Source organism: Poecilia formosa, unplaced genomic scaffold, assembly GCF_000485575.1.
Source record: "Poecilia formosa unplaced genomic scaffold, Poecilia_formosa-5.1.2 Scaffold147, whole genome shotgun sequence".
Taxonomy (NCBI): Eukaryota; Metazoa; Chordata; class Actinopteri; order Cyprinodontiformes; family Poeciliidae; genus Poecilia; species Poecilia formosa.
Window position 1 is genome coordinate 767491 of NW_006800086.1, and position 13073 is coordinate 780563.

The following is a 13073-nucleotide window of genomic DNA, read 5'->3' on the forward strand; positions in this document are numbered from 1 at the left end:
TGCCTGTTGTTGTTTTTAGCCGCCTGTTACATTTTTGTGTTCACCATAAACAGCCGTCTTAAATGTTTTGCCTACATACGATGTTTTAGTCACTTGACAGCTTTTCAGTTGACTCGAGAGCGCCATACGGTTTGACCCCAGGGTCGGCCGGGATTGATTTATGACTCGACAACAGGGAGCCTGCTGCCAGCAAGCGTCCTAATTGGTATTTGGGTTGAATTTCTAACGTCAGATTTAACCACATGATATTAAATACGTAATGATTCATAGATTTTAGTTTGTTGAAGCCAGAATGTGTAAAAAACTTCCAGCTCTAGAAGAGTAAGCTTAAAGAAAACGAACCCTCTCTGCATTTCAAAGTTTACATTTGAACTTCTGGCTGTTGCTGTTTTGTTGAGAACAATTTCAACTGTCCAGGATTTCTGTGAGGACTTAAAGTCTGAAATTGATTCACCTTAGTTTTGGGGCTTTAGGACTTTACGTTTACGTAAAAAGTAATTAATCTATTACTAAATTATTTGACGACTATTGATTAATTTGTTCAGCCCTACAGTCATATCCATATACTGCAGAGTCTAAAGTTCAGCTGATAGTTGTCTATACACCTGGCTTATTTTGTTTTTAAATGACTGTCTTAATCCTCAGAGAGTTGTTTCTGATAGAGATCAGGCGGCCGTCTCTCAAAAGGGAATTTGACAATGTAAAAAGGGGTATCAATCTAAAAATATATACATTTTGGGGTTGTTGTTTTTCTTTTTTTACATTTTGATAAAACAAAAATGTTTCAAGTACTATGAAAAGTCTTGTCTGCAATCATCAGGGCAATCCTTCTGATAATCCCCAATTTGTTGGTATTTACAGTATTAATTGTGGTGATACGCTCTTAACATTTTTTTTTTTGTTGAAAGGCCTCTTTGCCATAACCCTAATCTCCACAGATTCTCAATCATGCTTAAGTAGATCAAAGTGACTTCAGAAAATGAAACCCATCATTGTCATCATTTACCACAGACTGTACGTCTGCTTGTTGTCGTTTTGTGCCACCTGTTGCATTTCTGTCTTTACAGTAAACAGTTGACTTAACACTGTGACTCTGCTGGGGTTAGATTTAACAAGTGGTTTTAAATGGTGCAACACATCAAACTCTGATTATTTAATAAGAGCTTTTTAATTGACACCTCTTGCCTTTTTATTATCTTGTGCAAAAATAAGTGGATTTTTTATTTATTTATTTTTGCCTGTTTTTTTTTTCTAGTTATTGCACGGTTATATAAGCAGTATCTTATTCTTTATGCTTTGCTGTTGACGTCAAACTGCAATCGAAGTGTCTCAAATAAACGACGACTTTTCTTCATGTCGGCCTTTCAGTCCCGAGCGCGGCAAGAGGATCCGGAGCAGCTGCGTTTGAAACAGAAGGCGAAAGAGGTACGAGTTGAGGCGGAGCACGGTCTGCAGGTCTCTCTGTCACGTTTACGACTGATTCAGTTTTTGGTGAGCGTATGTGTGTGTGTGTTTCTGTGTGTGTTGTCCAGATGCAGCAGCAGGAGCTGGCTCAGATGAGACAGAGGGAGGCCAACCTGACTGCTTTGGCAGCCATTGGTCCCAGGAAGAAGAAGAAGAACCTGGACTCTCCATCCTCATCTGCTTCAGCTGAGGTAACAATGAAGACAGTAATTAATGTTTGCACGATTTATGCCTGTGCACCTGCAGCAGCCAGGGCCGGATGCATTAGGATTCTGGGTCATCTCTCTCTCTCTCTCTCTCTATTTTTTTTTCCCACCTATCCTGTTCTTATTAGCGCAACATCAGGGAAAAACTAAAAAGCATTAGTCGGATAATATTCTGTAATTGCATGTTTTGGTTATTATTTGACAGCACAATTAATAAGTTTATCATAGTTTATCTTTTCACACAGAGTCTCGCAACAAATATTTAGAGCATTTAAACTTTTTCTCAAAGTCAAAAACTTTTATGCATTTAAATAGCATCTAGTAAACAAAAAGTATCGCATAATTGACATTGATCATTGTAAAAACGATGCATGGCTTTCAGTTGCAAGTCTTTAGAGGTATGTTTCCTCTAGTCTTTAAAATGTGGAGAGTTTTGGAGGACTGTGCACGTTTTTTTTTTTAACAGACGTCTTTTTGCCCATCTTTCAAAATGCCCAGATTTATGGATTGGACAAATGCAGCTCCTGCAGAGTTATATTGGCTCATCTGACTTCTCTGATTAATATTTCCCTTGCTCAGTCTTGGTGGACAATCAGGTTTTGATACATTTGTGAACTTAATCATCATTTCCCCTACCATTTACCATTATGTCCAATTTTGTGTTGGCCTATCATATTTCTGTCACGACAACAAATTTTGCTGGACCACAAATTATGCCAGAAAGTATTGTGATAAACAATAACAATGTCATTTTGAGAACATTTTTCAACTAATATAATGATAATACTAGAACACCATCTCAAAAATCAAGAACATTTGACACTGGGACTGGAAAACATTTTAAAAATCCAAAATAACTAAACAAAACAACTGAGACAACAATAATTAAAATAGATTATGAAGCATCTGGAACCATTTCAAAAAATATTAATCAGTCCTCTTGGACAGGGAAAACAGACAAAAGAGCCAGGTAGGATTTTTATATGAAAAAAAAAAGGTGCAAACTAACTACTTCAAAGTGGATGTCAAATGTTTCCAGTGTTTTTCAAAATGGCGGCTTTTCAACAATATTAAAAGGGAAGTGTCTTTTTAAAGATTATTGTCCAAGTCGAAATTATCAAGGTCATTTTTAATTTAGCGTGTGATGAATTGATTTATTGCTTGTCACGACAGGATTACCCCATCACAAAATAAAAAAATAAAAAAAATCACACTGAAGGTTGAGGTTGTAATGTGATTAAAACGTTAAAAAAAGAGATATGAATACTTTAGCAAGGCACTGTCATCAACAGATCCTTTCTGAGAGTCACTAAGTGTATTTATAGCTCCAGTTTGAAACATTCTTTTTGTTAATGGTTACAAATGTTAGCGGTGAGAGTCGAGCCTGCTTCTCGGTGGCCGTGTTGGTGATAGAAAGCTGAGTTTGTCACCAGCTGTCACCGGCGGTCCTCACCAACTGCTCGAGCAGAGAAACTTGCAGAGCGACGGCTCTCATTAGGTCAAGCAGAGCTCTGTTCTCACTGCAACCGTCAGCTGACTCCTGTAAACACACATCAAACAAGTTTGATCCACATAATGAAATGACACATTCATTTTGGATTGTCATCCTTTATTCTCCCTGTTCTTGTGAAGAAAAACTTCAGTTGTTTTTTTTTTGGAGGAAACTGTTCATTGGCCTTTGAGAATTTGCCCTTCCTACTGCTTTTAGTGCAGTTTAATGTTACAGCTAACGCTTTATGGCACACTTGGAGAGGTGTCACTTTTATTAAAATCGCAAAATATTCACATTGACTTCTCACCTTGCACTAAAAGGTGTTTCAACATATCTTTTTTTATTACCTTCTATCTCCTTTAAATGGTTTTACTTCTGCTTTGCCAACATGATCATTCGTTTTGGTTGAGCTAACGGTCTTTATGAGCTCCCTGGCTCATCGCTGATCAGTGTAATCTGCTTGTCTTTGGACAGTGGGTGGAATCTGGAAGAGAAGTGTGCTCAGAAGAACATGCAGGCTCTAACCCAGGGAAAGCCCCGGCCATATGGTGCTTTCTGTCCAAACACTCAGTTTGCTCTATGATACTCAGTTGCACGAGTAAAACCTAGAAAAAGAATAGTATAATGAAAAAAGTTCATTGTTTTTTTGTCACTCATTTCAGAAAGTGGGACTCATGTATTATATGGATGTGTTACACATACAACAGATATATTTAATGCTTTATTGTAGTTCCATTTGCTCTCAAAAATATGAAGACCTTAGATAATAAAGGGAATGATTCCAAAGTCCTGCAAAGGTATTCATACTGTTTGAACTTTTCCACATTTTGTCACTTTACAATCATATGAGACCTAAATAGAGGTTTCTTGGTCGACATGAAAATTCCTATATGAAGAAGTAACACCAAAATTGCGCATCAGTTCGAACCAAACAACATCCACAGTAAAACTTTTTGGTGGCAGCATCATTTTCTGGGTATACTATTATACAAACCAGGGTGTCTGCGCGTCCTTAAACAGTCTTAAATTAATGTATCTAAAATGAAGGCCTTAAAATGTCTTACTAAAATGTAATATGGCCTTTAATATAACAGTCACATGTCTTAAATGGTGTCTTAGCAGCAGGGTTAAATCTCAGGCAAAAGTCTGAGTTGCACTCAGACATCGTTGCGTTCTGTGACTTCACTGTTGAAGCTACTGGTAATTCACAGCTAATGTACACTTGCTAGCTAGCTAGCTTTTTGCATCTGTTATGGGTAAGTGGAAATTTACCACCAATTGGACGATGTTCGTACATTTCTGTCGTGATACAGGTCTTGCGGTACAGTCTTAAAAAGTCTTAAATTTGAGTTGGTAAAAACCTGCAGATACCCTACAAGCTGTACAATGAGTGCTTTACATTGAATCAAAGTGTCATATTTTAAATGTTGTCCAATGAAAAGACATAAGGTATGTACAAAAATGTAATTGAGCGTACTCACTTTTGTAGCACACTATGTGCTTTTTCCACTCACTGCACAGTTATGCACTAGCACGTTTGTAGTTGTAACGTCACTTATCGCAGAAATGTTGTCAAGCGCCGTCAGCATCGCTCACCGTTTCCTTCTTCCTTAACTTCTCCACATCTTTCAGGGGTCCGGAACAGGCTTGTCTCTAACCGGCGCCGCTGGTTCCTCGGGCTCCAGACTCACTCGACAGCGCATCACGCGTGTCAATCTCAGGGACCTGCTCTTCTGCCTGGAGAACGAGAGATTTACCAGTCGCTCTCATTTCCTTTACAAGGGCTTTCTCAAATAGCCTTGATGTTTGAGAAAGAGAGAGAGAGAGAGAGATAGAGAGAGAGTAGAGGGGGGAGGAGGGAGCGACGTGAGTGGAGAGACCAAAACGCTCCCTCTTGAGAAAGACTCCTTTGGGTAAAAAGGAGAGGAGACGATCTATTTGGTGCATTTAAAGGTTCTTTAGGTTCACCTGCTATCATAAAATACAATCGTAGCCATACTGGAAGGCCTCTCTACCTCCCTCCTCAAGTGATGCCTCTTTTCCTTCAGAGCAGTCGTTGACTGATGCCCCTTTATCTGCCCTGTTAAAACCTCCTTTTCTTTCAAGATGGTGCAAAAGTAAAACGTGTTTTATGAAGGTTTTATTTTGTGTGAACAAAAGACATAATGTACAATTGTGCACTGTATCATAGTTTGGTTTATTTTCTGAACATTCGTATGCAAGCTAGGCTTTAAAGCTATGGAAATCACTAGTATTAGACAACCGGTTTGTTTTTGTTTTGTTTTTCTTGAATGATGATTTCCTTCTAGTTTGTGTTGATTTTTAGTTTGATCTCCAAACTGTGTAACCTGCTGAGTTGCCTTCCTAACTATGAATAAGCCATACAACCATTCTCACACAATTAACCCTGCTGTAAGCTCACTCTGTTCATCTCCATTACTTTGCAGCATATTTAAAAATTTCCATCATATTTATTTACTAAAAATCAAAGTTTAAATTAATGTTTAGCTATTTATTTATTATGTGACGCTACAAGTGTGTCCTATTGCTTAAAGCTGGAAAAAAAAAATTAAAAGTACATCCACAACAGGATATGTTTGAAATGACGTTTTAGATTTCAGATGCTTAGAGTTGGGTGTTCTTTATTTTTAATCTATTCTTTAGATTTAAACTTAAAATTTCTAATTCTAATAGTTTTTTTAAGGCTTCTAACCTCTGTTGCTATACCAAACTTCTTCAATCTATTTTTGTAGCCTCCCAACACACATTTTTACTCCTGTTGCAAACTGACAGCTGTAATGTGACATTACTACTTTGGTGAGCTACTGGACAACCCTTTAGGTCTTTAGTGTGTCTGTCTTAAGAAACTAGAGTTTCTTCTTGTACATTTGTAAATGTTTCATCTAAAGTTTTACATACGGTTTTGTATAGAATTGAAAATTTATGCATACTGCATCAAGAAAATCTAAATTTCTCTACTGAAAAGTTTGAATAAAGGATGATTTTACATATTCCATGTATTGATGTTTTTTGCTTTGATTTTCACCAGGGGGCAGCATCTAAATATGTGCTGTATGTCTGTAAGGACTGCGAAGCTGTGTTACACAAAGGACCTAAACCCTTAACATCTGTAAAACCACCTGAAGTTCACTGTACGCGTCCCCTGCATGTGTGTGTGCGCGCGTGTGTGTGTGTGTGAGAAATGCAGCAACAATCACTCTGCTCAGAACGAAATCACACGCATGCAGCCTGCTTACCAGTCTGTCCGACTCTTTGTTGAGTCGTCTTGTTTAAGGCTGTCCCCATTATCAGCCCCTGCACGGTGCACTGGCAACAGCTGTCACATCAGCTGCTAACATTCGCCATAATAAACCATTTGCTGGAAATGATTAGGCCCATTCTTCCACTGGGAAAGCAGCCTGATGGTTTAATGATTGGGAGCAGAGCAGCTTTTTTTCTTTTGTGTATGTGTGTGAGTGTGTCTATGACGTCCATTATAAAGGAACGCTACACAGCTCACAAAAAAATGGATCCTCGTCCTTTTGACGTCTCAGATTTTGTCACCACAAGCCTAAAAGTATACATTATAGGGATTTTTTTGTTGTTTTGATAGACCAAAACTATAAGTGGCACTCAGTTGTGAAGTGGAATAAGGGTTCAGGGTTTTCATTCCTGTTTGGAATTAAAATTATGATATGTGGTGTACAGTTCTACTGATATACACTACTGACATATTTTCTACCAGCTTAGTCACATCTAGAAACATAGATTTCAAGATTTCCACAGATTTTTTAGGATTTAGATGTTGACTTTGACTGGACCATTCTAGCGCATCACTAGCTGAACATACATCTTATCTGACCAGAGCATTGTTTCTTTTCTTAGAGCTGCAACATGCAGTTCGGAGTATTTTTATTTATTTTATTTTGTTTTCTTGCCACTCTTCCATAAATTCAGGTTTATCTGAGCATGTAAGTTACTCTGACAGCTGTGGATCTCTGATGATTAATCGACCTGAAAAATAAAAGTGAAATCTTTCCAAATCACAACGTTTAAATGACTAAAATACATTACAACTTGCGGGTGCTAACCAACGATGTGGAGCTTTTCTTTTCCTTCAGGAAGATATATCCGGTAGCCACTAGATGGCAATATTTCATTCCCTTTATAAGGTTTATCTTGCTGACAGAGTCGTTCTCTTAAACATTAGGTTATAAAAGCATTCACCATTCAATACTTATATTTCCCTTTACTCATTAAGCACCCAGTCTGCTCGGTGACCCTGCATCATCGACTTTGCTGTGAATAATCAATCAAAAAAAAAAAAAAAAAAAAAAAAAAAAAAAAAGCCAAGAAGAAGAAAGCCAAACCGGGGTCTCTTTCTGGTTGTGGGAACCTCGTCGAGGCCCGAAAGCCTCTCAGGGCGTCAATGTTCGACGGCAGCGGGGACTCAGGTAAGGCCTCGGCCCTTGTGTCTCGGCCCAATCCAATATTTTTCCTGGTAATCCTCCCTTCCGCTCCTCAGCCCTGCTGCTCTTTTCCGAGTTAAGTCCACATAAGCTCCCACTTGAGTGCCAGAGGCAGAGCAGCGCCAGGGATGGTGCGGTTGCCTAGCGACGCCTCAGTCGCTGCACCTGAGGGTGTTGGGTAAACACCGCGAGCCTGCCAAAGGCAAGAGGAAACGAGTGACATCACCAGCCCGACACCCTCGCCTCCTCCCTTCGTGACATTTATTGCAAAAGGCTTTTATTAACGTCTTACACTCAGTGTCGCTGTTTCTGCTTTCACCCCGGGGTGAGATCATTAATGAGTCTCATGCAAGTTCAAATGTGTGCACATGCGCGCGCGCGTGTTCTTCTCAGTTGTCACTTTTGTCAGATTCCAAGATGGGATTTGACTGATGTGATAGTTCCTCTCAGTGGGGCGTTTCTGCTGCACTTCCACGATAAGCCTCTAATCTAAAACAATCTTCCTTTGTTTACTCTCACAGAGAAGCTCATCGCGGTTTGCACTTTAACTCTGATTACGGCACGATCCCTATAGCTTTGTAAATACTAAAACTCAGATCATATTTTAGTGCGATGTTATCTTTGCAAGCTGGTGAATTAAAAAAAAAAATCCATTTGCAGTCGCGTCGCATTCATGCTGTGAGACAAATGCATTGGTAGTCGCTAAATTGTTTTATTCCTTTCAACACCACCTTCTCTAATGTTGATTAAGCCAGGGGCTTATGAATAAAAAATCTGCTGGAAGGAGTTCCGGGGAGGGAATATGATTGAGGTGAACTGATGTGGCACAATGTGATTCAGTCGGTGCACTTTATCTTCCATTTGGATGCGCAAACCCAGCAGCCCGGAACCACTTTTATTCCCCAAACGAAATTGAATGAAATCATTTGGAGCCCACCGACAGGAATTAAACCCCGAAACATAAAACCGAGCAACAGTTCATTAGCTCCCGCGTCCTCACGACTCTGTCTCTTGTTCGTTTCTGGCCTCTGTCCCACCCGGGTTAATGTTGACTTCAGGACTCTTTTGTTACGAGGCCGACCGGAGCTCGCCGCTCTGGCCAGGAGATGCTATAATAAGGCCGGTGTTTATGACCGGCTGCTGGAATGGGGTTTGGGAGCGTCGCTGAACCTGTGAGGTATTGATGCTGGGGTTAATAGCCTGTTGGCCTCTTTAATGGAGCTGATTCAGGCCAAGCAGCACACATTTTCGGGCCCAGAGGACGAGAACGTCTCCTCTTACAAAGTCATGTGTCGGGCGATGCGGGTCAGACTCCAAAATGCGCTGTGCCCCCAGCAGACTGAACGTACTGTGCTCTGCTATTTGCATTTAACATGATTCCTGCTAAAAACGTTACATATTAAGTGGACATCAAACAACGTAATGTATAACTGCTTAATGGATGGGAAATGACACACGGTTTTCAGAGTTGTTTTTTTTTTTTTTCAAAACAAAAATCTGAAAACAACGTCAGTGTTGGTATTCAGTCCCTCAACACACACTGCAGTAGCTTATGTCTGTGTCCTGATTGTATCATGACTAGCTGCATTTCCCCTACAGATAAAACTTTGTCAATGTTCTGCTAATGTAAAAAAACAAAAAAACAAAACAAAAAAAAACAGCAATTTTGCAATTGCGATGTTAACATTAGAGAAGGCACGCACTTATAATCTGACGCGAATGCATTTTTTAAGTCCTTAAAATAATGTGGCGCCATCATCCTCCAACTACTTCCTGTCGTCTTCTTCTTCGTGGTTTGCGCCAGTGACAACAGCCGGTGGTTGATCACGTGACTCGTTGGACATGGAAAAAAAGTGTTTCGATTGTAGTTTCGTAAAATAAACCAATTTCGATATGACTAAAAACAACACCTCATCTTAGAGCCAAAACTTATCAAAATATGAAGTTGGTTTTTTTTAAGTGACGTGTTTCCATTGAGCAAATTTTACTTTTTAAAAGTCAAATTGCGCACTTATATGGTCAAGGGAAACAGATAATTATGTGGCTACTTTTGTATTTCTCTGTTGTGTTTGGTCTTTTCTTCGCTGGCTGCAAAACAAATTTCCTCTTGAGGAAAGTAAAGTTGATCTTGACAACAACAACAAAAAAAAAGATTTTCGTCTAATCTGGCCTGCAAACACCTTCTTCTAAATGTTTCCTGTGTCTCTCACATGCTTTATGACCAACTGCAAATGGAAATTCCTGTTTGCTTTCCCCCTAACAATAGCTTTCTTCCTGCCAATCTCCCATAATGGACAGATTTATGGAATACACAACAAAAAGCTGTCCTGTTCAACGATTCTCTCTCTTGAACTCCAGAGTTACCATGGCGCTTCGTGGCTGCTCCTCCTTGTCTGGTCTTTCTGATTTGCTGCACGGTCACAAAAAAATCCCAATAAAGCACAATGAGTACTTTTAAAAAGTCACTAGCTGGCCTCTTTTTTTGTCTGTATGTAAATGATCACTACTACTCAGATTATACCACTGATCCTCCTGAGTTATAGACAGAAGACAGACGAGAATGGAAGATCTATTGCTCCTTCAACACCACTAAAGAAGCTCAGGTGCAAAGAAATAATCTCTTAGCATTAATTGAATATGTGCAGCAGTTTTCCCAGCAGGAGGGGAGTTATGCTAGGCCAACATGCTTGTGCTTGCTGTGTAGAAGGAAGAGAGTATTCAGGGAAAACCCTCAAACGGATAGGAAGAACATACATTAGCCTGTCCCCTTGTTCTAAGCGTCGCTCCGAACAGAGGATCTGGACCTCGGGCTTTTGAGAAGCAATTGCTTGCTTGAGGTGTAAACCCCGTTGAAGTTTTACATTCTACTCAATCGTTAACGTTTGCCTGTGCCATGATGTTATGTAATGCGCTAGCTTGATGCTATGAAGCTTACCGCAAATTGCCCTGTACTGTAAATAACCATGTTAATTCAATATTTGGTAAAGTGGCCGACACGGACTGGACGGCTTTGTTCACTTCCTCCATTGCCGTCGCTAAAACTACAGGAAGACTACAATTCTAAAACAGCAAAGAAAATCGACGTCACCGCTCACAACTTCTCCTTCTGTTCGCTGATTGGCCTGGTTGAACTTCTACCAGAAGAATCCTTGTCAATGGGAGAAAGCCCAAACTGAGAACTGAATGGAGATTAGAATCGAGTGGAATTGCATAGGAGAGCAATGGCCAAGCTAGGAGAACATGCTAACTTCACACAAAAGTTTGCAAGTTCAAGAATCAAGGATCTTTTTAAACTTTCAAAGATCAGTGCCACTGTGTAGTCTGGATATTACTTCTAAAAAAAATACAACATACCTTCAGAAGGTACTCTAAAGCTTCTAAATACACTTTAGAATATATTTCAAGCAAAAATGTCATTAATCTCATTCAGTTATGACAAACAGGTAAGCAGTTTCTAATACTTACCGAGGTCCACTGATCCATTCGAAATGGAATGAAAACACCATTCATTCATTTTCTAGGCCCCTTTAATTCTATTCAGGTTGCAGAGTTGATGGTACCAATCTTCGACAGCCTACTGATGAGAGGCAGGATAGAAAAAAAAAACTGTTACACACTGTCAAACATAGAAAAAATCTCAAATTAACCCAAACCCGCTTGTTTTGGTTTGTTAGTGAAAACCGGAGAACCTGTCAAAAAATAAATAAAAAAATAAAAAGACACATAGTGGGAGGACATACAAACTCAACTCAGAACGATCCTGAGAGACAACCTCTGATTTCAGCAACAAAAGCACTAACTACTCAGTGGGGATGTTATTACAAATATTTCCAGTCATGAAGACGTGATGCCAGAGCCCACCTCTGTCTTTCTGGCACATTTTTCACTTCAGCAGATACGTTAAAAAAACATAAAATAAAAATAAAAAAATCACAACTGAGCCCAAAACTGATACAAAAAATGCTGCATATTGTATCCATTGAAGCCAATGATATGGTTTATGGATAACATGTAGACTGTTTTATGGAGAAATTTGGAGCAAAGTCTGTTGGGTTTATGTTTCGGTGCCAGTGGCGATCGTTCCTCGGTGGGTTTATACTTAAAGGCATTTTTGATTTATTTCATGTAGCAGACATAGGGGCTACATGCATCTTTAATGCAAAAATACTATGTGAAGAAGTCTATTGTACAGCATTTCAAATCATCTGATTAATTATGCATAACTCACCGACATATATCGAGCCTGGAGCTTTGCCTTATAGACGGTTACCTCTGCACAGTGAGCGAATGCTGTTGTAGAACTCAGACATTGTAAGGTCGATTAGCACAGAAAAAGATTTAAAAAAACGATGTGACTGCAATCAAAGAGCGTAGGTGATTTAAAACAAATGGGTTTCGAGTTCGGACTTGAAGTGTGGCAAAGAGTCGAAGTTACGGAGATCAGGTGGGAGTTTGGGAGCAGAGGGGCTGAACGCTCTGGTCCCCATAGTGACGAGACGGGCAGTGGGAACAGACCAGAAGAAGAGGATCTGAGGGTTTGGGTTGGTGCAGCAACGTGAAGGAGGTCCAAAAGATACGGGGGGAAGGATGGATGTGAACCGCTTTGAAAGTATGAGATGGGAAGCCAATGGGGCTGTTGGAAAACAGGTGTGATGACATGAGCGGCTGAATTTTCAACCGGCTGTAATTTATGAAGAGTTTTTCTGTGGCAGACCAAAGAGAAGACGATTACAGTAACCTAAACGGGAAGTGACCAGACTGTGGACCAGAACAGCAGTGAGAGAAGGACAGAGACGATGAATATTTTGGAGATGAAAGTAGGCTGACCGAGTGAGGTTATTGACATGGGAGGCAAAGGAAGAGGATAACACTCAGACTCTTAACCTGAGGGGAGGGAAAAATGGAGGAGCTATCAACCTAAATGGAGAAGTTATTAAGTTTACTTGGTGTTTATTTAGTACCAATTAAGAGAAGTTCAGTTTTATTGCAATTTACATTGAACTTTGCGGTTTTTAAAAGTATTTTCGATAGCCTAAGCTGTCGAAAATATAGTTTATTTTATGGTGTGGAGTAGATTATCTCCACATCATAAATAACTACTCGTCAGGCGGCAGATACTTTCTCCAGGAGGAACATGAAATCCATTGTGGTGCTTTGATCTCATCGTAGACAGATTCCTGAAATATAGCAGAAGAAGGCTGAGAGCGGTGTCAGCAGAAAAAAATAATAATAAAAAACAAAAACCCACCCAGCCAGCAGAGTCCGTCCATCCAGGCCTGTTCTTCTGTGGAATAACAACATAAACACTAAAACCACCAGCGGTTGATCACGCAGCCGGTGTACCAGCCAACATCACAACCGTGGTGTTTTTCAAATTGAACTGTTCTCTGGGTCAGCCCAGGAGACTCCGGAGAGAAAATGGGGGAAAAAAAAAAAAAAAAG

General features: G+C 39.8%; 1 protein-coding gene and 1 long non-coding RNA gene across 2 annotated transcripts; one reads left to right on the forward strand and one right to left on the reverse strand.

The window, feature by feature from the left end:
• The first annotated feature begins 795 nt into the window (after positions 1-795).
• On the forward strand, positions 796-6176 carry LOC103145822 (transcription initiation factor TFIID subunit 4-like). The gene is made up of 3 exons (XM_007563434.2): positions 796-1425; positions 1533-1655; positions 4795-6176. Exons 1-3 carry the CDS (start codon positions 1354-1356, stop codon positions 4957-4959), a joined length of 360 nt encoding a protein of 119 aa, XP_007563496.1. The 5' UTR covers positions 796-1353; the 3' UTR covers positions 4960-6176.
• LOC107837495 (uncharacterized) lies at positions 2121-4846 on the reverse strand. The gene is made up of 2 exons (XR_001663516.1): positions 4759-4846; positions 2121-3210 (listed from the first exon to the last, which is right to left on the reverse strand). It is a non-coding gene; the product is annotated as an uncharacterized LOC107837495 (long non-coding RNA).
• Positions 6177-13073: the final 6897 nt, after the last annotated feature.

Excerpts from the sequence above, each read along its gene's own strand:
- LOC103145822 (XM_007563434.2), top strand. The coding sequence starts at position 1,354 with ATGTCGGCCTTTCAGTCCCGAGCGCGGCAAGAGGATCCGGAGCAGCTG. Across the intron at positions 1,426-1,532 it reads TGAAACAGAAGGCGAAAGAG|ATGCAGCAGCAGGAGCTGGC; the intron begins GTACGAGTTGAG and ends TGTGTTGTCCAG. Across the intron at positions 1,656-4,794 it reads CCTCATCTGCTTCAGCTGAG|GGGTCCGGAACAGGCTTGTC; the intron begins GTAACAATGAAG and ends CACATCTTTCAG.